This window comes from Ursus arctos, unplaced genomic scaffold, assembly GCF_023065955.2.
Source record: "Ursus arctos isolate Adak ecotype North America unplaced genomic scaffold, UrsArc2.0 scaffold_7, whole genome shotgun sequence".
Taxonomy (NCBI): Eukaryota; Metazoa; Chordata; class Mammalia; order Carnivora; family Ursidae; genus Ursus; species Ursus arctos.
The window spans coordinates 9,038,976-9,063,194 of record NW_026623089.1 but is presented as its reverse complement, the minus strand read 5'-3'; the positions used below and the strand labels follow the sequence as shown (position 1 = coordinate 9,063,194).

Below are 24,219 nucleotides of genomic sequence, written 5' to 3'. Positions count from 1 at the left end.
AGACAGACTGGTTGTCAAAGCGGCTACACTGTGTTCCGTTCCCACCAGCAGGGTGGGAGGGTTCCCATGTCTCGACATTTCTGCCATCTCCCGTTACCATCTGACTCAAGTTTTTGTCTTTGATTTCAGATCAATGAATTAACATATAGTGTATCATTAGTTTCAGAGGGAGAGTTTAGTGATTCATCAGTTGCATACAACACCCAGTGCTCATTCCATCACATGCCCCCCTGAATGCCCATCCCCCAGTCACCCCATCCCCCAACCTGACGTTTTATACAAGCATCCTAGGGGGTGTGAAGTGCTGTCTCAGTGTGGTTTGGATCTGTTGATCACTAATGATGTTGAGCATCTTTTCATGTGCTTATTGGTGCCTCTAGATTCAATCGATTTGGGGTATTTATTTTTTAAGAAGTTTTTTATTTTAAAATAATTTTGAGATTAGAGAAAAGTCGTAAAAATAGCATAAAACGCTCATTTACCCCGCCCCCAGCTTCCCCACAGGTCAACCACACTTGCTCTTTCTCCACCTCTGAACCGTTTTAAGACTGAGTTGCAGACATGAAGGCCCTTTGCCTCTAAATGCTTCAGTGTGTATTTTCTTTAAAGGACAAAAATAAAACTCAACTTTCTCTTCTGTCACTACAGTAAAGTCATCAAAATCAGAAAATTGACACTGACTCACTACTATTATTTACCGAATTTAATCAAATTTTGCCCAATTCCAGAATGTCAGCATTTTGAAAAAGCTCCATGGGGGGCTGTAATGGACACCAGGGGTCTCTGTCACCTCCTCCCATAGAGGAGGACCGTAGAAAGGAGAACGCCCTCCCCAAGGTCACCAGCCATTTAGGGCAGAGTTTTCAGGGGGCCCAACCCCTGAGGCATCTTTGCATGGCTTAGGAAAAGATGCCTCTCCTGGAGCTGAACCAGATGGGGAATGGGCTTGGCGAGGGGCAGCACCTTTGTCATTGCATCACGCCCCTGCCTCGGAGCACGAGGCACATTCTCTATCCAGGACTGAGTACAGCTGAGGAGGGGGAGGGGAAAGGCAGGGCTCCGGAGGGCCTGGGACCATCAGTCTGCTCTGCTCAGTGGGACATGTGCCCTTCACGTCTGCCCTAGAGAGTCTGTGGTCCGTACTGGGTGGGAAGGAGAGGAGCTGATTATAGGCAGAGTGGCAAACTCGTTCTTCGTCGTACTCCCTGATCCCAGCTGCTAAAATCCGGACTCTTCTCTCCTGCTAGAACCTGACTCCAGACTCCCCCTCCTTCCACACCCCCATCCCTCAGACCAGTTCTCACCCTGGTCCTGGTGGTCTTTCCAACCCACAAATCTGACCACATCCCTTTCCTGATTAAAACCGCTAGGTGAAGCCAGAGTTCATATTCAATAAATGGGAACAGTGGCTGTCTCTGTTGTCCTTCCCCGCCCACTGGCTTCTAACTCTTGCTCACTCCTAAGACTGGCTCTGGGGTCCCTCTGCAGAAGCCCCTCAGGCTGGCTATCTGTTCCCCTAAATGAAGCCATGCTTCTCCCACATGATACCACCCAGTGTGTGTATATGGAGATGTACCAGCAGAGCAGGAATGGGAGGTAGACGGGGACAGGGGCGGGGGGGGGGGATTATTTGGTACCCAAAGTGGGGTCTCAGGCCAACAGCATCAACATCACCTGAAAGTTACTAGAAATGCAAATCCTCAGGCCCCACCCCAGACCTGCTGAATCAGTCCGCCACGTGCGCCTTAGCCGGCCCTCTAGGGGCTTCTAGGCAAGCTCAGGTTCGAGAACCACCGGTCTCACAGCTAGAATCGGGGTGAATTCTGCCCTTCTCTGGGTCAAGCAGTTGACCAAGGTAGGCATTCTCTATAGCTGGTAGGTCAAGAATATCAACAAATATTTCCAGTGCCCCTAGTATGCACCAGACAAAGGAAACAGGAAGCTGCACGGGTGGGAGAGTGGGGGCGGGTAGAGGAAACCCAAAGCCCATAGAAGGCCACTTGGGTGCGCCCCCCCCCCCAGCTGCTGGGCTGGGTTTGAGGTTACAATGATGGAAGCAGAGACCTCGGCCAAGGCTTTTAGAGTAGCCATCAGGAAAGGGACGCCATCTTTATATTCTCACAGTTTCACATTCTCATGGTCCTATTAGTATAGGGATTAAACAAAGATAAACATTTGGCTGTATAGGTAACAATGTCTATGGAAAATAATCAATGCAAGTTTGTAGAGAAAGAATCTGGGCCTTCTAGGTCAAGTTGGTTTCAAATGCTGACATCCCAGCACCTCCGAGATCCTCCTGATAAACTCAGTAAGTGCTTTTTAATACCTATAAGCCTTGGCCTTTTGTGGGTATTTTAGTGCCTATGTAACTAGATGAGGAAATAACTCAAAGATTGAACACCCTTCCCCATTTTTTAAAATTTCTCTTTACAAGCACATTTAAAATTCCGGCTCATCACTTCTTTGACCTGCACTCAAACATTCCTGCCTGCAAGGAAGCCTGTTCTGTGCGTGACCTCGTTCAGCTTTTTATGCTGCTCCCGAGTAACAGAAAATTGACAAGCTGTCATTCATGACACTTTGGTGGCTGCCTGTGGTTCTATTTGAACTTGTGTCTGTCTGATCAAGCCGGTCAAGGAGAGTGGAAAAATTTGGTCATATGGCATGCCCTTTTAATTTTCTAGAGCAAATATATTAGAAAGAGCCGATTAATACAAACACAGACCAGACCGTTGGTCTTCTGCAATTAATTTAGGGGACAGGTTAGTCTAAATTAATCAAGGATCAGAATTATACATCTTGAAGGCTCGACAGCAAACATGGAACAGCAGCCAGGCCGGGATCGGGTCCCACATGTCCTCCTTTAATTAAGGGACATGAACATGTTGTGATTTGATATTGGAAATGCTAATATTTCCAAAGTGCCTCTGAAGTTCCCCAAAAATATTTTAAGCATCCTCGCCCTTTGCAGTGTCTTTGGAGGAGGGCCTTGCATGGAAGAGGTCATGCGGAAATGAGTTAATAATTTGTTACAAAGCTATTGGAATCTCTTCACTTCTTACCTATTAGGTTACATCAGCTGCTTCTTCAATTTAATTCAAGGTGCTTCGTAATCCAAATCCCGTCATGTAGCTCTATTTAAAAATGCCTGTGGCTGAATCCACGCTGCAGCAACATGATTCGACCAAAACACATCTCCTTCAAAGTGCAGTGGAAGCCCTCATCAGCACCAGGGTAAAGCCCAAATTCCTCAGGAGGTCAGCGGGAGCCCTTCACAAGCCGGTGCTCCCCTCCAGCTCCTCTCCTGCCCACAGGGACCCCTTCCCTGCCGCCAACCACACTGGACAGCTGGCCACTTCCCCAACCGAGGGGACTCATAGAGTCGACTCCCCCGCCCCCCACGTGCCACCCGCTCCTGTGCCCCTGGTGACTTCCTCCCCATCCCTTAAGATGCGGCTCAGTTGGCACCCTTAGAGTCCCAGTTCCTCCCTCTCACGGAGCTCCTTCCGGTCACCCTGCACTTGTTTCCTTATCCCTGTCCCCAGTGTGATAGACACTCGTCTCATACGGCTAACGAGGTGCACTCTGTTGCACTTAAATGAATTAAAATGAAATCCAAATAAAAATTCAGTTTCTTAGCTGCACTTGCCACATTTCTAATGCTCAGTAGTTAGTTACCCATAGTTACTGGCTGCCACCTTGGACAGGTAGAGGCCATTTCCATTGTTGCAGAAAATTTCTAGACTTTGAGCTCCTTGGGGGCAGGGGTTCTGTTATTTAATGCCACATCTCAGTGTCTAGCAGAGTGTCCAGCATACGGCAGATGCTCGAGAAGTTTCTCTCCAATTAAACCAAACTGAACCGACATGGGACTGTCTTCAGAGACGCAGGAGCAGGGTGTGCCTTTTGTCAAAGGAGATCATGACTTTCTGACGGGAGTAACGGGAGTGTGCCTAGTTCTCCGAAGGAAGGCAATCAAAACTGGCTCAGTAGTCACCTTTTACCTGGGCAGCCTGTCCCCAGCCAAGGTTCTGTTACTATGGAGAGGGTGGGAATGGACGCTAGGGGAAACTAGGGGATGGATGTCTGCCACCCTGGAACACAGGACAATCTGGCTTGAAGGGCAGTTTAGGTGACATCATTCATGGAGCATTCTGGATGTCAGGTTAAGAAGTCTGGACTTCCTTTTACCGGGATTGTCAGCCCCCCAACATTACTGAGTAGGGCATTTATAAGATTGTAGGAAGTGTCAAAATTATTACTCTAGCTCCTTAGGTTTTAGAGCCTGTGGATTAGGAAAGGCAATGTGACCCAGCCAGTCTGGGTCCTTCTTGCTTTTGGGAGGTTAGAGGCCCCGAGTGGGAGATCTTTCTCTTTGGGGGCAGCACAGACACGGTTGCTCAGTGCCAGTCCAGAAACCTCATTTCCTAACAAGGGTTTGTCAGCCGTGGTGTTTTCTTGTTTATTATTCATGAATAGGCTTGACTTTGTCCAAACTTAAAGTTTAAATGCTGTAAATTTGGGCGGCAGAGAAAATGGCAGGGAACTCTTGTGGTTTCAGAACTACCCCCTTTTCTCTGGAAAAATGTTCTCTGGGAATCTGTGCCAAGACCTGGTGAGAAATGAGTTTTCATGATGTATCAAAAATATGTGTCTCATAAGAAACTGTCTTTCTAAATGGCAATAGAGGGGGAAGAAAGAAGAGAAACAGTAGCTTTTTCAGACCCAAAGCATTACTTCTAGAAATGGGAACGCTAGGATTAAGGGACGAGCAATCAATGATGGGCTCTTGATGCCAGGTTCCAATTGAATTATTCTGTATCTTTCCATGGAGGCACGCACATGGACACAGGCAGGCACGCGCGCGCACGCGCGCACACACACACACACACACACACACACACACACACCACCCTCCTGAGTGACTGTTCAGGATCTCCCTAACCCTCCTGGTGGGACTTTAATTTCTCCATCTCTGAGTTGAAGGTCTTGAGGGGTGAGGGGGGGGCCCTCTGGTGAGCTGGTGTTAACGTAAAAGCAGGGGGTGAGCTGCAGTCAGTCCTGGGAGATGCTGTGATGTGATCATGGTCTTTCTAAAACCTTGGGCATTGTGAACTCTGCTTGTCGGGAACGGCTCCGTCTCCCACTCCTCCCTCTGCCAACTCCTTGATGCCACCACCAGCCTGGGTTCCAGTGGCGGGGTGGTGCCATCTTCCTTCCCTGGGAGAAGAGCCACGTGGCTTCTGTGGCTTGCTTTTCCTGGTCGTTGCCATTGCGAACATCCCTTCCGGGTTGTGAACCATCATAGGGGTGGTTTTGTGGCCACGAACACCTTTTTTTAGTCACTAGATGCGCAGTCACCACCATGTTCCTGGTGAAGGTGCCCGAGGCTCTTGAACAACTTACCCAAAGTCACAGAATGAAAGGACAGAAGTGGGATTTCCACTCCCAAGCCCATCAGATGACATGGCTCCTGGCAGCTTCACTACGTCAGACTAACTCACCCTGGAGAGGAGGAAGGGCATTTCAGGAGGAGGGAAGAGCACGAGCAGAAGCATAAAGGCTTTAGACAGGAGAAGGTATGTACCAGAAAACGCAAGTTATTCAGCACTGGGGGAGTAAAGTGTGTGTGGTGGGGAGATGAAATGGAGAATGGAGTGAGGGGGAGGCCGGAGGGGGACTCAGTGAAACCGGCAGGGACTTGTCCTCTGTTAGGGAAAAAGCCAGGAGACCCACCCAGCGTATAGTTTTATTTTTAACCTGCTATTTCACTCCAGCAGCTCGGCTGGAGGCTGGAGGCTGGGGTCCTGGCTGCATCACTCTTTTTTTTTTAAAGATTTTATTTATTTATTTGACAGAGATAGAGACAGCCAGCGAGAGAGGGAACACAAGCAGGGGGAGCGGGAGAGGAAGAAGCAGGCTCACAGCGGAGGAGCCTGATGTGGGGCTCGATCCCATAACGCTGAGATCACGCCCTGAGCAGAAGGCAGACGCTTAAGGCTTAACCGCTGTGCCACCCAGGCGCCCCCTGGCTGCATCACTCTTAACTGGTAGTGTGACCCTGGGGGAGTCACTTATCCTTTCTGGCCCTCAGTTTTCTCCTCTGTAAAATAAAAGTACTGGACAAAAAGAAGTTTTCACCAATTTATTTGCCACCACAGGCCCTGCTTAATTGATCTGCCCGCTGGGCTGCGGTGGGGGAAACTCATTACTGGCTGATCAACTTTGTTAATTACTTCCCTCACCCCTACGCATCCCCCTTTTGGGGTGATCACAGCTAGCCAGGCACACAGCGCCCCCAGTCAGCAGAGCTATGCCCTCTCCAGTATCCAGGGCTGAATGAATTCTGGGTCAAGGTCTCCCTTTCCACAAGGACGAGGTTCTGGCTTTAGGAAACACTTCCCTAAAGTCTTTCGCAAGCTCCCCGCTGCTGAGCCTCCTGTTTCCCAACCCTTGGTCCCAGGCACCCCTCTGGACCCTGGACGGTAGCATGGCTCACATTTGGGAGGTGCTTTGGGCAAGGGTGGTTATAAATATTTGGATTTTACTTTTTAAAACTACTTTTATTGGAAAAAAATCTTGTGCACAAGGGAACCACCCACATACAAAAAAATAGTGCAAAACCCTAAGCCTCCCATGCACCCTCCCACACCTACTCCACCCCAAGGTCAGTGTTCCCAGCCCACCGCCCGTGGGCGTCTCTCCCGGGGCAGGGCGTGTGTGAACCCGTCTGCCCCTGGGTCCTCAGGCATAAGCTTTGTCCATCTGCTCAGCACTGGCCTGGAGGCCGCCGCCTGCGGGCCTGGCGCCACGGGGGCACCGAGATCCGCCTCCGGAGTCGCCCCCACCCCTCCAGGTGATGCCTTGACTTGCGTCTGTCCCAAAGGATGCAGCGAAGACTCAAATGGAAGATCAAAGATGAACTCTTTTATTTAATAATATTTTCGGCTAATCATGCACGTGGTGAAAAACTGAGGCGGTACGAAGCCCCTCTCTCACGCAGGACTCCCATTGCCCCCGCCCCCGCGCGTTACCAGCCTCTGGCGTCTCGCTCCGGAGCTATTCTATGCGTGTACAAGCCCGCATCCCACCCTTAACTTTTTAAAGGAATCTGACACGAATGATTCTATTCTAATTACTTCTGCTCTTTGCTTTTTTCATGTAATCGTGGGTCTGGGCGTTGGCTTTCCGCCAGCCCCCGCGGGCGCCACCTTCTTCGTACGGATGCACAGGGACCACGGTCACGGTCGCGCGTGCCGGACACGGGGGTCAATGCCAGAGAGGTGCCCGTCCCCCTCCTCTGGAGCGCGTGACCAGAGCCAGCAGCGCCAGCGCCGCCCGGGGTCCCGGCAGCGGCCCCTCCCGCTGCCGGGGCGGGTCCCCAGTAGGGCAATTTGGGGAACTTTCTCGGGCCCGCACGCGCGGGGCCACTGCAGGTTCCCCTTCGCAGAGCCTTTTAGTTTTTGGCTCGCGAGGGGCGTGAGAGAACCCGCGAACGGCGGAGAGGAGAGACGCGTAGACCTGGAGCCCCGGCCCCACGAGAGGGCGGACCCGCGCGCCGCCCCGCCCGCGCCCCACCAGCCGCGCCGTGCCCGGGCGCGCCCGCCCTGCCCCCGCCGCGGGCGGTCCCCGCTCCAGCCGCCCGCCCGCCCGCCATCCGGCCGGCCCCCCCGCCCTCCCCACCGCGGCCGCCGTGCCCGTCCCCAAGGCGGCTCGTCACCGCCGCGAGGCCAATGGGCTGGGCCGCGCGGTCGCGCGCACTCGCACCCGCTCGCCCTAGTCCCTCCCGCGCTCTTCCCGGCGCAGCTCTCCGCTCCTCGCCCAGCCCGCCGCCGCTGCCGTCGGAGCCGCCATGCAGCCCCCGCGCTCCTCGTGCCTTCCGCTCCTGCTGCTGCTCCTCGCGGCGCCCGCCCAGGCGCAGCCGTCCCGGGCCGGACGCTCGGCGCCTGCGGCCGCCGGGTGCCCGGAACGCTGCGAGCCCGCGCGCTGCCAGCCGCCGCCGGGACACTGCGAAGGCGGCCGCGTCCGCGACGCGTGCGGCTGCTGCGAGGTGTGCGGCGCGCCCGAGGGGGCGGCGTGCGGCCTGCAGGAGGGTCCGTGCGGCGAGGGGCTGCAGTGCGTGGTGCCCTTCGGGGTGCCGGCCTCGGCCACCGTGCGGCGGCGCGCGCAGGCCGGCCTCTGCGTGTGCGCCAGCAGCGAGCCGGTGTGCGGCAGCGACGCCAACACCTACGCCAACCTGTGTCAGCTGCGCGCAGCCAGCCGCCGCTCCGAGAGGCTGCACCAGCCGCCGGTCATCGTCCTGCAGCGCGGCGCCTGCGGCCAAGGTACCCGCGCGCCCCGAGCTCCCCGGTCCCGCCATCCCGGCTCCGACCGCTCCCCACGGGCGGCCGGGGCGAGCGGAGGGGCGGCGAACCGTCGCGGGGTGTTCAGGGCTCCCGCTTGCTGGGAAAGGTGGGCACCGGCCCCCGGGGAGGAGCATTCCGCGGGCCCCCTGGGAACCCAGCTTTGCGCCCAGCCCGGGGCCGGTTCCGCGCCCGGCGGGTGCCCCGCGCGCTCAGTCCCGCAGCCCCCGGTCGGACTGACGGGGCGTCCGGCCCGGTGGCCGGCTGCTGGGTGCCCCGCGGGGCACCACAGCGCGCCAGGGAGCAGGGACAAACAAGACAGGAGTGTGCGCGCAGAGTTGAGTGGGACTGGGAGAGGTGCCTTGTGCCAGAGGCGTTGGGACTGCTAGGACTCATTTCTGTCGCTTTGTCGTCCCCCTGCTTCCCTGGGTTCCCCCCCTGCTCCCTCCCCGCGCCTGTAGAGTTAACCATGCGTTCATTAATGGATCCTGCAGGCGAAAACTTTCCTACGTAACTTTGTATTTGAAAGGAACGGTGTTGCCCGCCGGCTCCGCGGTTCCCGCGATGATGATCCCCCTGGGCAGGCGCCGGTAGATCAGCGCCGTCCCCTCCTGCCTGCTTCCCGTGTTCTGAGCCAATCCTACAAAAATGAAAGTGGTGTTTTGGAATAAGCTGAACGGGACTTTGGATGGCGGAATCGGAGGCAGAGGGTGGGAGGCGGGTTCGGGATGAACACTTGAACCCCTTCTTCCTTTTGCATCTTTTCTGTATCAGCAGGACCCGTCTTGGTGGGGGAGGCGGCGGGGATGGGGCGACGGGTGGAGAAATGGTTTCTCTCGCGGGACCTTCCAGAGGGATGCTTCTGGTCTCCAGTCGGAGAGACCATGTGGAAAAACAGTACGGAGTTCAGCTGCGGCCAATCCAGCGGTGTAGGGCAGGGCCAGCCGCGCTTGGCAGTGCACTTGGCAGCCGCCTCCTGCCGCCGGCAGTGCATGGAGAGGGAGGGGGGAAAGCTCAGCGCCAGGGGCTGGTCTAGATGTTCTTTGTCGGAATAGGGTCCAACATGACCAGCTAGGGCCTGGCACAGGTTGGCTCACGCGGAGAGCAAGGTGCCAGAGCTGTCCAGGAGAGATTGGAGGATTCCCGTGACGCAGGAGCAGGGAGCCGGGCCTCTGCCCTCAGGAAGGAGCCAGCTGTGGGTGCAGGAGACTTATCTTGGAGAGAAAGGATCCAGCGGGGACTGAGGTACGGGTGTGACAATGCACAGGTGTGCGTGTGCACTCTGTGCCTCAGCCTGTGCGCCGGGCATGTTACCCGTGTGACTTCACTCGGCTTCACAGCCTCATGAGGCGGGGACATCTGCTATTATCCCCCTTACAGATGGAGGAACTGAGGTTCAGTTACTGGCCCAAGGCCACTCAGCTGGAATTCGAACCCAGATAGCCTTCCTCCCAGCGAGTCTCGTGCTCAGCCCCAAGGCTGAGGAAGAGAGGTCAGGCAGGGTGAAGGAAGTTTCCAGTTTCCAGAGGGCCGGGAACAGCCTGGGCAAAGCCTGAGACTGGCTTGGGAGCTGGCGAACAGGTTAGTGTGGCTGGGGACCTTGGGGGAGGGCAGTGAGAGTGACCCAGGCTGGTGGCGCAGAGGCCCTGACCGGAAGAGGCCAGCTGGGCTACGTACTGGGAGGTTCTTGGACCGGTGCTGCTTAGAGAAACCCCAGTGTAGGACTAACCTAGCGGCGGAGTGTGGCACGCACCAGGTGCGCGTTAGGGCCACCGCCGTCGTCTGGGTGTCAGGTGACGACATTAAGAAAGCACATTGCATATGTGTGTCAAAAACAAGCCAGCTGTTACTGTGTGTAGTCTCGCTGTACCGGGTCAGCACCTCGTTTATGGCCCATGAGGTGGCATCCCTTAGCGAGCTCCGCGCTTGGCAGACGCATTCCTAGTCGCCGTGGGGAGAGAAACGGGTCCTTGCCCTTTGGCCATCGGGCCCACAGCAGGCTCCCGGAGAGCCAGCGACGGGACAGCCACAGGATGATGAGCGTGGCAGCCTTGGGAGGAGAGAGAGACAGAGGGGGCAAGGCTGTTCTCACCCTTTCCTCTCTCTGCAAATATTTACCGAGCGCGGCGGGGGTCAGACACTGTGTGTTTCTCTGTCTGCCTGGCACCCAGGGGGCACCTGACCGGCGTGTGGGTAGAGGATGAGTGAACACATCGAGAACCCAGAGACACGGGGCCATCCGGGCTGCCCTTCATGGAAGGCTTTGCTTTTGCCCCCCGCCCTCCGCCCCCCGCCCCCTGCCCCCCGCCCCTCCCTCATCTCGCACTCCACCCTTGACTGCCCAGAGGCTCCTCTGAGGCCCGGAGCCTGGGAGCCAAGACTTCATTCAGTCGAAGCCCTGCCCATGAGCAGGTCGCTTGACGTCATTGTTAAATGAGGTGAATTGGCTGCCGGCTCTGGCGGAGAGGGTTGGCAGGGATGCTGTTTTCACTGGGGTGGACGCAGGAGGCCTGAGGTTGGAGGGAGCCATGCAAGGATGTGGGGAAGGAGCTCCGGAGACATGAGTGGGCCCCATGATTTCCAAGATCCTAGGGAGGGTGTGCCCGGAGCCGAGAGCGAGGGGACGGGAGCGGGAAATGCCCGCAGACCCGAGGCCCTGGGCAGCTGAGCGGCTCTTCACAGTCGTGGTGGATCTTTGGATGGCGGAACGTGTCGCCATTTAAAAGAAAGCACTTTGGGGGTGCCTGGGTGGCTCGGAAAGGTTGAGCACCTGACGTCGGCTCAGGTCGTGATCTCAGGGTCCTGGGACCGAGCTGTGCGTTGGGCTCTGTGCTCCGTGGGGCGTCTGCTTCTCCCTCTCCCTCTGCCCCTTCGCACTGCTCATGCGCGCTCTCTCTCCCATAAATAAGTAAAATCTTTTTAAAAAATTAAAGAAAAGAGAGTACTTTTATCTGTACACTGTTTCATGAAAACTTCAGACAACGTCTCCTGACAATGACTCTGGAAATGAAGTCAACTCCTCTATTTCAGAAATCAGTGCTGCTGTCAGGGTTTGGATGGGAAAGTGTCCAATTATGCTAGAGAACAAAGACCTCTGTCCTCTTCCACCATTAGCGGTTTGGATTAGTTTAAAGCAAAAACTCTGTACTGTCAGGAAATTATAACAAAGAAAGGAATTGCAGTTAATATAACAGTATAATAATAAAGGCTAACATATATTTAGAGCTTATTCTGTGCCAGGCGTATGTTAACTCATTTGACCCTCCTAGAATTGTAGGAAGGGTGTGCTGTAATCTTCCCTGTGTCACAGCTGGGAGACAGAGTCACAGACAAGTTCCTTGTCCAGGACTTGAACTCATGCATCTGGTCCAGGGCCCATTCATAATCACCATGCCGTGCTGTTGACAGAGAAACTAAGATTATACGCCAACTTCAGCTAAGCCGCAGCTAATAGCTGGAGTAAACAGTGCTCCAGATGGCCATGGCCTTGGGATGAAATGTAGGACACCTCCCAGCTCTCATTCCACAGGCACGGGAGTTGGAGGACATGGTTGCCCCCAGTTGCCATCAGGGCAGCTCTTGCTGCAGAAAAGCCAAAGGAGCAGAAGGGGCTGGAGTAAAGATGTTTCCAAAGCAGAGCTCCAGGCCTCTCTCCCTGGGGAGAGAAAGGCCTGTCTGGATTCCCAGATATTGCAAAAGACGGGCCAGGGTGTCTGGTGCTGCAGACCTCTGCCAGAAAATGGACAAGCAGCCAGGAAAGAGGCTGAAAGAGACTTCCCAAAGCAGCAGCCACTTCCATTTCTGCTCCTAGTACCCCCGACAGGACAGCCCACCCCACCCCACCCAAAACGCCGCCCAGACAAGCCTGGAGCTCTCCCCATCCTCATCCCGGTACCCCTGCCCCCCCCCCCCCCAGGCCTGAGGAGGGACGGCCTCTGAAAGTGGAGCCTGGCTGTGCATTCCCGGTTAAGAACCACCGGTTTAGAAGAACTGTCTTTGCCACAGTCTATGAGGCTCTGCTCTCTCTGGTTGGTTATTTGCTTTTATTCTCTGTCGGTTTTGCTAAAGAGTTAAAGTAATGAGGTTTCATAAAATTTGTAAGTTAACAATATCGAAAGCCAAGCATTTGAGTAACTTCATTCCGTCCAGAAGAGCTGTAAATAGGTTGCATTAGAGCTTAAAATAACTGCATTCGGTAAGCGATTATGGTGGGGACCGTGAGCTAACTGTGGTCAGACGTCCGACAGCCTCCGGACAGCAAGGCTGGATTCTGAGTCCACTTGGAGCTGTGCGATACTGGACACAGTTTCGTGCCTTGGTTGAGAAATCAGACTTTCCGTGAGCTTGTATTTCAAGTGAATAAATAGCTCTGGTGAGGCTTAGTTTGAAGAAGAAATCAAGTTTGGCTGGAGGCTGAGGGTTCCTTGGAAGGCCAGCTGGTGTGGAGGGACCGGCAGGCTGGTCACTTCCCAGGCTGTTACCTGACCAGGTGACCTGCCCCCAACCTCTCAGAGACTCAGCAATGAGGGGATTGGACCAGATGATCTCTGAGGTCCCTTCTAGCTGGACTGGTCAGTGATTCCTGTAAGAAAACTAGTCTGAAAAATTGTGGTCGCTTCATCCCTATTTTCAAGGCTGGGATGAGTTATTTCTTTTCTTAAGTTATTGATGGATAAAGCCTGGGTTGGCGTTGGCCCATCTTGCATGTGGCCCCTCTTGGGCTTGGTTTCCTAGTACTTCAGCTTTCGCTGGCTGTGGAAAATCCCTGGGTGACCACCATGGTGACATGCCCACCCCCCAAGACAGGAGCCCCGGCGAACCTGGTGCCTCTTGCTGCTTTGCAGGGGCTCCGAGGCTGGGCCGCATGGGTCCCTGGAGTGAGATCCCTCCTGAGTCATTTCATCTTTCCTTCCCACCTTCTCTGCCATAAAAAAGAGAGAGAAAGGAAGAGAGAAAGAGAGAGGGAGGGAGGGGGAGGAAGGAAGGAAAGAAGGAAGGGAGAAAGAAAGGAAGGAAGAAAAGAAAAGAGGAGGGAAGGAAGGTAGGAAGAAAGAAAGGGAGGGAAGAAGAAAAGAAAGAAAGAAAAAGAAAATTAATATTAGCAGAGAAACTGAGAAGTGTAGCTATTCCAGATGCTTTTGGCAAGGCTCCCAGGAGTCGTAGGGAGGATGGGTGATCCGGTGCTGCTGGGTGACGTGTGTCCAGAGCCACCGATGGACACCAGCTAGTACAACACAACACAGGACAGAGGTGAGTGGCAGCGAAGACGCATGTCCCTCGCTGCTGTCAGGGCCCAGAGTTTAGCTCTTGGAATTAGTGACATGAGTTCTAAGTTTGTTCAGAGCGTTTATGGAACACCTACTGTGTACGCAGAAGGCCCAGATGTAGGGAGTCAAAGGGAGTAAGGCCAGGCAGCCCGTGGTCTTCAGGAGCTCGTAGTAGGTCACATAATACCTGGCTGAAGGAGTCAGATCACCACTTTCTAAACGTGGAACTTCTTGGGTGTGACTTAATCTCCATAAGCCTCCGTTTCCCCATCAGTGAAATCATTATAAAAACACGAGGACTGGCATGCAAATGTCCTGGTGTTGCTGGAGGGTGGAAACACCTACTTAGATGAAGCGCTTGGGGGTGTACGTGATACGTTACTAGAACCCCGTCAGTATTAGCTGTCAGGCTCTAGCTGCCATCCTGACTGCGGCATCTGACAAGGAGTCAGCTCAGTGGGGGGGGGGGGGGGCGCTATAACCATCATGTCTTCTGGGGATAAGCGGGTGGGTGGGTTAGAGAAGGCTTCGCAGAGAAGGAGGGTTAGGTAAGGGATGTGTGTCCTGCGGACCGACTTGAAATCTGCCAATAAGTATGTTCAGAAAGTTTCTCCGGGCAGAGGGACTCAGGCACCGCCTTGCCCGTCCCCCTCGGAACCCCCTGGTCCTTGCTTGGATACCATTTGACAAGTGTGTGACTTCTCTAGAACGAAGAGCTGGAACACCTGGGATTTGACAGGTGGCATCTCGTTACCCCTCCCTGGGGTCCGTGACGCTCAGGAAGTAGCAGTGGGTAGCCCTGAAGCCCGGAGACCTTCTTGAATAATCCTTGGGTTGCTTTCCATGTTTTCGGAACTCCTCCCATGGAAAGAATTGTCACGTCTTAAGGGGGAAAAAGAGTTTGGGAGCCTGCGGGTACCCTATGATTTGAGCTTCCCGGGACAGATTGTCAAGTAAGCACATTTCGAAAACAGTCCTGCACAGCCTCGTGTGACCGCAGCTGGTCCCTCACCAGGGGCTGAGCCCATCCCCTTCGGCACATGATGGTTTCGGAGGGCATGTTGTCGTGGCTGGAATTTTTGATAATTTTCAAACTTGAATAAGCCTTGTCTAAATGAGTCAGAGCCTTGTGCAAGATTTTCAGGCCTCAGGAAATCTTTTTCGTGAGTTGTGCAATCAGATCTTGAGAAGACGGTAGGTCTGCGTGTGTGTGTGTGTCATGAGCTGTTTTTTTATTCTTCTCAGGGCCTGGCGAGATTCGCAGTAGAGTTCCCTTTCACACAGTTTCGGGTGAGATTTCCCTGGCTCATCTGGCACTTGAGTCATCTCGCGCTCCGTGGCTAGGAGAACCCTGTCTTTGGAGCCGGTATTCCAAGTGGCAGTCGCCGCTTGGTGGGGATGGATGGACACAGAGAGTTCTGCCCGGCGGGGGTGCCCAGGCAGGTGGCCGCCAAATGGATGTAGAGAAGAGAAGGCTCAGCGTCTTGCGGGCACATCTGCTTTTCTCTGGCAGAGTGAGCTGGCCGGGGGGCCCGGAGGGCAGTATTCTCCAGGACGGCCAGGTGGTGGGGAACAGTGGGCAAAACAGTGACCCGAAGAGCTACGGCCACTGGGTGCTCTCTGGGAGGGGGCGCTGTGCTGCCTGAGTTAGGGGCCTGTCCGGGTGACCGCCCCTACTCAGGGCGCTTGCTGGACGCATCCGGGGAGGGAGTGGCACCGTCCTCGCTCCCTGGCTGCGTGGCAGTCCACTTCCAAGCAGTGGACTGTAATCGCCCAAGGCTAGCCAGTAGGGCTGAGGCAGAGCTGGGATTGGGACGCAGGTCTGCCGTGCTCCCAAACCCTGGCTTGAGACTTCTCTGCTTCAAGTGTTATCTAGAAGCGTGTTACTTAATCTCCAAATATTTGGGGGGTTTCCAGCTATCTTTCTGTTATTGATTTCTAGTTCAGTTCCATTGTGGTCTGAGAACATACTTTGTATGATCTGTGTTCTTTTAAGTTTGTTCAGGTGTGTGTTCTGGTCTGGAATGTGGTCTGTCTTGGTGAGTGTTCATGTGAACAGCAGAATATTCTGCCGTTGTTGGGTGGAGTTTTCTATGAATGCCAGTTAGGTTTGGCAGATTGATAATATTGCTCAGGTCAACTCTGGCCTTACTGACCTTCTGCCGGCTCAGGCCGTCGGTTCCTGAAAGAGGGGCGCTGAAGTCTCCTGAGTCTGTTCCGAAACCCTGAGCCACGGTCTCCTCTATGACCTACTCGTGTCCTGGGAAACATGGGTTCTAGCCCCCCTCGGACCTTTTGGGTAAGTTACTAACTCCCTCCAGCCTCAGTTTCCTTATCTATGACATGGGGCGAAGGCTGCTGCCTTGGAGACCTCGGAAGGACACTGGGAGGGTCAGGCTGGGAAGGTGCTTTGTCACCTGGGAGTCCTGGAGCATCACAGCTGCAAGGAATTAGGACCTCTAATTGGCAATTCCAGATTCTTCGGGACTCCTGGTAGAACCAGCACCAAGCAGGGGCGCCAGAAGGATAGGAAAAGTCATAGGTCTTGGGGCGCCTGGGTGGCTCAGTCGGTTAAGCGTCTGCCTTCGGCTCAGGTCATGATCCCAGGGTCCTGGGATCGAGCCCTGTGTTGAGCTCCCTGCTCAGCGGGGAGTCTGCTTCTCCCTCTCCCTTTGCCCTGGCTCATGCACGCTCTACCCGCACCCCCCATATCAATCAGTCTCTCAAATAAGTAAATAAGATCTTAAAAAAAAAAAATGACATGGGTCTCCTCAGGGCATGTTCCCTTGTCCCACCGAGACACCATAGCTCTTGGCCAAGGTCACTGAATTGTTTGCAAGCACCGATCTTCTGTTTCAGAAAGCCAAAGGCAGAGACCACTACCATCAGCTCCAAGGGAAGAGCACTTGGGTTCAAAACACCAGCACCCCAATTATTATGTAGAGCACAGCATCATCTCTTGTTCGTGTAAGGGAACCCGTGGCCTGCATTCTGAGTTCCTCAGGCTGAGTTTCTGTGGAACATTTGCTGGTCAAGGAATGGCCTGAGTTGAGGTTCCTTGGGTCCCAGCTTGAAATTTCTTCACCAGTTTGACCTTTTTGGCTCTGAAAAATATGGCCCAGTATGGTTCAGCCCTCACTGGGGAACCCCAGTAGGAAAAATCTGATAACAGAAGGTACAGGAGGAAGGGCAAGAATTTGAGGCCATCTAGAAAAGACCCATGTACGCTGATTCCTTTCTGCCTGTGGGGTTGTGTAGTATTCTTATAAGCCGCCTGTTCCCTTGGGACCCCTCACTGCCCAGCCAGATAATCCTTCATCCTCTGAGAAACATCACTGCGCTTCCACAGCCCGTCTCGGACTAGGGTAACTCCCCATTTGCTTGTTTTCTGGGGTCTTGTGGACAAGGACAACTCCTTCCCTGCCGAGACACTGGGGGCTGGCCGTACTCACTAGGACTTGTAGAGGACCGAATCCCAGAACCTGAAACCTGAGTGTGGAAGGTCCTTGCAGGTCCTGTAGCCCAACTCTTCGCTTTACAGATGGGGAAACTGAGTCACCCGCAGGGAGCATGCTTCTCACAAGCTTACCTGCTCATCAGTGGTGGTGGGGCACTGTAGACTCTGTGCTGGGGCCCAAGGAAGAGCCGTTGAGCCCTTCCCACCTCAGCCATATCTTCCTGCGGGAGCAGGTGGGTGTTTGGGAGGGGACAGGGTCCATGCAGATGATTTTCCTATGAGGCTGAGAAATGGTGGGTACTTTTGCTTAGTCTCCCAAAATGATGCTAAATAAAACATGCCCCCCCCAGCAGTGTCCTTTGGTTGGAAGATGACCCCAAAACTATCCATGTAATGACTGATTTCTCCTCTCAAGAGTTCTAAGCACATACTATTAATGCCCTTGAATAGTAATTATAGTGCTCTTGCTGAAGGGAAAAAAAAAACAAAAACAGTACAAATATCATGGTGGACATGCCAGATAAATCAGGGCTGAGATGCTTCTGTGCCTTTTAAGCTGTGGTTAGATTTTCTTTGAGAAGAATGTACCAAGCTTCCCTTCTCGTGGCATAAAGGCTCTTGTTAATTTCTTTACCATACTGTATAGATATCTTGGGAAACGCGTTCATACTTTTGATGACATATTTTACTGTTACCAGTTTTTTAAAGTTATAAATATGGTTTAATTACGTCACAGATAAAGAAAAACAGAAAAAGAGCCACAATTCTGGCAGCTTCATCGTCTCTGTCCCAAGCATCACCAGCGTCTGGTTGACCAGTCCCCTCTCTGTGTCCATTTGAGCTGTGGTTGCTGTTGTGAGCGATACTGAAATGAACATTCTCGTGCTCATCATTATTTCTATATCTGGGGTTATTCCCTTGGGAAGATGTTAACAGGTACAACGACTGGATGGAATGATACGGATTTTTTATGCCCTTTGGTGTATGTTGCCAAGTTGTTACCCAAGAGGATTATACCCAGGTTTGTTGCCATCAGCTATAAAATTATCAACCTCTTAAGTCACTGATGGTCGAGGCAGGCAAAAAGAAAGTCCCCTGAAAGAAATCCTTCAAGATAAATAGAATTGGAAGGTACCAAACGAGTCATCCTGCTCAGTGAGTTAACGACCTGGTTGATCTCTAAATTCTTTTTATTCTCAGGTGGATGCTTTTTTCTTTTGTTTTTAAGATTTTATTTGTTTATTTGAGAGAGAGGGAGAGAGAGAGAAAGAACGAGCAGTGGGGAGGGGCAGAGGGAGAGGGAGAGAGAAGCAGACTCACTAGCGTCTTCTGTGAGGAGCCAGGACAGGCGGGGGGATGTGAAGGTCCGAGGTCACAAGTCAGACTATGACCGAGACCGTGAGTCCTGGACACCCAGCCCAGGCGTCTCCACACTGAGCCTCCTGGATGCGAAGGCTGCCCAGGATGCAGGAGGAGACCAGAATGTTTTTGTTTGTTTTGAAAACTGACGAATATGTGTATTCAAATGTTTCTTGTACACATGAACAGAAATATAACATGAACCACATAGATAAAATCCAACATTCTAGTAGCCACATTAAAAGAGTAAAAAGGAAAAAATGACATTTTTTTCCTTTTTTATCACAGTTCTATTGAGACATAATTCACATACCGTAAAATTCACCCTCTTCAAGTGTATGGTTCACTGTTCCCCTATATTCACAGGGGTGCAGCTGTCACCACGATCTAATTCTAGGACGTTTTCATCACGCCCCAAAGAAACCCAGGACCCGTTAGCGCGCACCCCGTACTTCCCCTCTGCTCAGCCCTGGGCGACCACGAATCTGCTTTCTGTCCCTGTAGGTTTGCCTCTTCTGGACATTTCATATTAATGGAATCACACAATGTGTGGTTTTTGATGGCTGGTTTGTTTCACTTAGCGTCATGTTTTCAGGGTTCATTCATGTTGTTAGGTTCTGGAACATTCCATTTTACGACCGCACCGTCTTCTGTTGTGTGGATATAGGAAGGCCAGACTTTTAATTCTATCTGCTCTTCCTGACCGGGGATCCTAATCCCAGCCGGGAAGGTCACTTTGAAAGTCTAAACTGGTGAGGCAGCCCTGGCTGGTTCTGTCGGAAGAAACCCGAGCGCGGGACACAGGAAACCAGCCTTGAAAACAGGAATATTCTATATGGATGGGAATTATAGGCCAAAAGGAAAAGATCAGGAAATGTACTTTTCAGGTTTATTAGATCATATACCTTTTTTTGGGAGCTGGAAAGGATGTCGGAAATGGTGTCGCCTAGCCCCTCATCATCTTACTGCTGAGGTAACTGAGGCCCAGAGACAGGAAGTGGCTTGTCTGGGGTCTCAGGGCCCACTTTTCACTTCTTACTCGAGCCAAAGATTCCTTCTGGCTTCTGTCAGTTTTACAAATTACCCTCATTCTCTTCCTTGGATCTGGAGGTCCGTGCTCATTACGAATGGGTATGGGGCACTTCTCACGAGGAACTGTCCCCTTCCTGGACGGAGGGCCTTGGTTCGCTGATCACGTCCCTCCCTGTACCTTCTTGTTCCCCAGCCCGAACCCCAGGCCCACCCCCTCCACCAGGGGGCTGTGGGAGGGGGCCCAGGACGGTTGAGGAGGGTGTCTCCCAGGCCCCTTGAGCAACTCAGCCATCTCCTCCCAGCCTGCTGCTTACGGAGCCTGAACCTTCCCCGCCACTCCAGACATAACAACTAGGAGCAGTCCGAGCAGGAAGAGAACCCAAATGAGAAATCTGGGAAGGTCAAGACCGGAGCCAGATGCTTATCAAGGGGGACGTCAGTAGTGTTTTTGTGAACCAAGCAGTCAGTCGGTTCCCTGATAGTAATAAAAGACACATCATGCTGGGCATTCCGGAGACTTCGGGAAAAAGAAAAACTGTGGGGGAATTGATTGGAAACTTTTTCCCCTAATACAGACAATAGGTCAGGAAAGACTGTCGAAGGCAACAAGACTGACCAAATCCAAGCATTCACCATGGTGTGCAAGGAAGGACCTTTTTTTTTTTTTTTTTTTATTGGACCAATGAAACCGCAAAGTGATTAGCAATGACAGGCACCATTAAACATAGACACATTGTTCTGGAAAAGGCACCTTTTACCAGCTACGTTGATGCTGAGCCACGCTTGTGACTGACAGCATGTGTAGGGGTTTGCAGCCAACTGGCCAGGTGCCCCCGAAAGCCTGCTGGGGGTCGGGAGAGACCGTCTCAGACTTGTTTGGGTCAGAGTCAGGGTTTGCGCTCCTTCACTTCACCTGCCCTGTTCTTTTCCAGAAACATCTGCGGCAGCCTTGGCCCAGCCTCTGCAGACGGCTCCGCGCTCAGGGCACCGTGGGCATTGGGGGATGGATTCGCAGCCTGAGGTCTGGCGTCAGGAGAGCTTTTCCCACTCTCAGCCGTCTGGGAGACTGCTCCGGAAAGAGAGGGGCTGCCAGCGCTTGGAAGTGCCAGTGTGGGCTGCAAATCGAGGCCAGGCTCCCGGGCTCCGCCTCCTCTTCCTCCTTTATTCGTGATGAGGGGAGAAATAGGTCACACAGAACCCTCCCGAATTTTATTTCTTTATTTCTGTACAGAAGACAGAGGGCATGGGAGTCCCTCATTCAATTTCGAATCTTTAAAAAGAAAAAAAAGGAGCAGTTGCTACTTGTGAATTCAGTTTATTTTAACAAGAAGAGGTCCAAGAGCCTTTGGCCTTGGGAAGTCTGACTCCAAAACCGTGTCTTCCGTTTCGTTCTTCCTTCAATCTGCAGCAGGGCGCTCCTGGCGAGGCACGAGATTTGCAGGTTTATTTTAGACCTCAGCCTGCTGCCTTCGCCACAGCCCGGTGATGCCCCTCTTCTCCCTCCTGTGCCTTTTCTCCGCCAGGTTCAGGGAAACCTCACTGCGCGGGGCCCCCAGCGCCCTGGAATTTGCAGCCGCAGCACTGATTAGAATGGGGGTCTGGTTTCCTGGAATGTGCAAAGTCTCGCTTCTGTTTCTGCTGCCTCCACACCCCAGACCAGCGCTGGGCCAGCCTCTGGGCTGGCGCCGTGGCTGACAAGTGTCCTTGGAATGGAATCGAGTGGGACAGACAGAATGCAGTCACTCAAACTGGAGTAAATGAGTCTTGCGAGGCGTCTTTGCTGCTCACACCTGCCCCCCTCCCCCAGGCAACCACTCTTGCCAACGGGAGGCCCCAGCCCCTTTGCACTTCATGACTATTACCCATTAGGAACCTGCTTAAACTGATTTCTCTGCGGACCCTCAGGGAGAAAGTCGTGAACGTTCACTGTAAGAGGAGGAAGCTTTCCGTTTCTCCGCCGCCGTCTGGCTCCTGTAATGCAGCCTGCCCGCCTCTCGAGGTCATTCTCGAATTCATCATTCAACCTCACAAAGAGAGCTTTTCTTAGTGAAAAAGCATCCCCCTCGCCCTCCCTGAATGTGGACCAGCACCCCTCCCAGCAGCGCGGTGTCAGGTTAGTGACCCGCCTGCTTCGGCCCCGGTCTCCGCACACCTACACAAGTGGGACAGGTGACCTGCTGCGGCCTCAGGCGCCTGTGCCCGGCAGAGTAAGGAGCCCAGTTCCAACTATGACATCAAAAGGCCCGCTGGGGCCAGCAGCGTGGCGGGGCCCGTCACTGAGCGAAAGCCACGGTGTTCTTGCCATCACAGCGACGGGCCATGGCAGGCGCTCCCTATCAGTCGGCCTTGGCCTGCAGCCCTCCCGTCTCTGCTTTGTTTTGTCTCTCTGCTGTTGCACCCCCCGCCCCCACCCCATCAGAAGTGTAGGGACCTTGGGCTCAGGGCAGTGCTGGGGAAATAGGTGCATCGGAGGGCCAAGCTTTGGATCCAGCTCTGACTGCCTTTCCCCCCACCCTCCACCCCGCCAGGCTCCACTGGCCCCTCTCTGAAGGTTCCAGGCTGAGCAGAACAGAGCAGGACTGGGCGGGGGAGAGCAGGTGATGTGCCAGGGGTGTAATTTCCCCCTGGAGGTCCCCTCTGGATTTGGGCCCAGATTTATTTACCCAGCAAGTAGCCTGTTGGTAGTTATTTTTAATTTGGCCAAGCTAGGGACAAAGAAATGTTCAGACGTGCCCCTCGGACCATCGAAAGATGGAAAGGAGGACGGCCTCCAGCACGCACTCCCGTGGCAATACGTTCTGGGGTGTCCGTGGATTGTGGGCCTGAGCTGAGGCTGGCACTTGGAGGATGGAGCTCCAGAGGCAGGACCTCATATGGGGGGCTCAAGCTCGGGGGTTTGGGGCCGTGGGAAGGTGGCTGATGACAGCTGAGGAGTGTGTCCCAGACCCCTTAAGCAACTGAGCCCTTCCGAAAGACTAAATATTTCAGGACACCCCACTCGGGACCTGCTGTGGTGGTTTCTCTATTTACAATTTCTGAACCAGTGGGAGCCTGGCTGGCTGTGCTTCTGCTGGTGGCCAGGGGAAATGTCCCAAGGTTTTGGGGCTGGACCTTGAGTCTAGAGCAGTGGTGGGTCTGAGCTGGCATCTCAGGGGTGATTTCTTTTTCTTTTTTTTTTTTTTTAAGATTTTATTTATTTATCTGAGAGAGAGAGAAACAGCCAGCGAGAGGGGGAACACAAGCAGGGGGAGTGGGAGAGGAAGAAGCAGCCTCCCAGCGGAGGAGCCTGATGTGGGGCTCGGTCCCAGGACTCTGGGATCGCGCCCTGAGCCGAAGGCAGAGGCTTAACGACTGAGCCACTCAGGTGCCCCTCAGGGGTGATTTCTTCTCCTGGTCATCACATGGTGGTGCGGAAGGGGGGCTTCTGCCCCTCAGGTGAAAATGGGAACGTGTTTTCCGTTGGCCTTCTTCTCTAACATTTTGTGCCTTTGCCTTTGAAGGGACTTCATTTCTTTTGTCACTTGTGCCCAGGCCCTTGTGACAGAAGGAAGAGAAAGGCTGGAATGGGAGCTCGAGGGGGCCCGGGCCAGCGGAGGAGGGCGAGCTGTCCCCGACCGCCCTCCCGCGGTCCCTTGGCCAGCAGGCCCTGGCCGACTCTGGCCTTTTTGGCTGAGTTCCTTTCTTCACATTTCTTGTCCTTCTCCCTGCGTCCTGCCAATCGTTGGAACCGGGCTGTGCTGTGATTTGTAGGCTTGAAAGGACCAATACCTCTAGTGGCGCTTAAGGCTGCAGCAAGTAGGTGAAATGTCAAGTGATGCCTTCCCTTTCTCCTCGAGAGCCGGGAGGGTCCTTGGAAGCCACCCAGTCGAGCCTCCTTATTTTAAAGTTGAGGAACCTTCAGCCCCAAGGGGCTTGCCTGAGATCACACACTTGCCTCCCCCGTGTGGGAGCGGTGCCCACACCTTGGGCAATGGAAGGGGGGTGACTGCCTCCCAGCACGTGGGCTGTCCCTCCACCCCCGAAGACTGCCTGTGGGCTCTTGGGCTCGGCCTGATTCAGCATCTCCGTGAGCCCCCAGGAGTTGCTTCTCAGTACTTCGTCTGCTCTTTGGGTTTTAAATCAAATGAAATGGAAATGCAGGCAGGGCCGGCTTCGTGGGTGTGCAGCCTGGGCGGTCCATGCTCGGAAGAACCCCATACCTGGGTTCATGCTCTGCTGTCACCCTCTTGGATTTCTTAATACTTTTGGAACAAGGAGCCCCTGCATTTTTGTTTTACACGGGGCCCCGCAAATCATCTGTCCTGTCCTGAATGTAGGACAGTGCATTAAAATGCCAGTGATTTGATCAGTCTGCTCTTGCAACTGATTTGAATTTCGGGAACATGCTGTTCCCTGTGAATAAAGGGGGATTCATTTCTTTTCCCTCGAATACACTGTGTTCTGTTTTCCAAATTAGCTCTACTTCTCGATTCTGTTGGGAAATTGGAAGGCGCGATTGTTCTCGTTGGAAGCCAAGGTTGGACTGTGAATCCTGAGCTCTGGCCCTGAGCTCTCAGGCACGGAAGTGGGAAGCATTTTCCTACAACCGTGGGGGCTACAGGGGGCTGGAGGCTGAGTAAAGGACCTGGAAGGGAGGCTAGAGCTGCAGAGCAGAGGGGCTAGCCTCCCACCTGTGCCACCTGCCAGCTCTGGGGGCATGAGTCACATGCTCCACTTCTCTGCCTTACTTCTCAGACCCTTCATTTCTCCATCTTTCCATAGA

At 53.6% G+C, this 24,219-nt stretch overlaps 1 protein-coding gene and 1 long non-coding RNA gene across 2 annotated transcripts in view; both read left to right on the top strand.

Annotated features, from left to right (window-relative positions):
• The first annotated feature begins 7,768 nt into the window (after positions 1–7,768).
• The window catches only part of HTRA1 (HtrA serine peptidase 1), a 52,666-nt gene continuing 36,215 nt past the window's right edge, over positions 7,769–24,219 (top strand). Inside the window, exon 1 of the mRNA XM_026494322.4 lies at positions 7,769–8,324. Coding sequence (XP_026350107.1) covers positions 7,853–8,324 — 472 coding nt within the window. The 5' untranslated portion in view covers positions 7,769–7,852. The remainder of the gene's footprint in view (positions 8,325–24,219) is intronic.
• Positions 15,035–22,605, top strand: LOC130543015 (uncharacterized). The gene is made up of 3 exons (XR_008958015.1): positions 15,035–15,123; positions 15,781–15,908; positions 20,390–22,605. It is a non-coding gene; the product is annotated as an uncharacterized LOC130543015 (long non-coding RNA).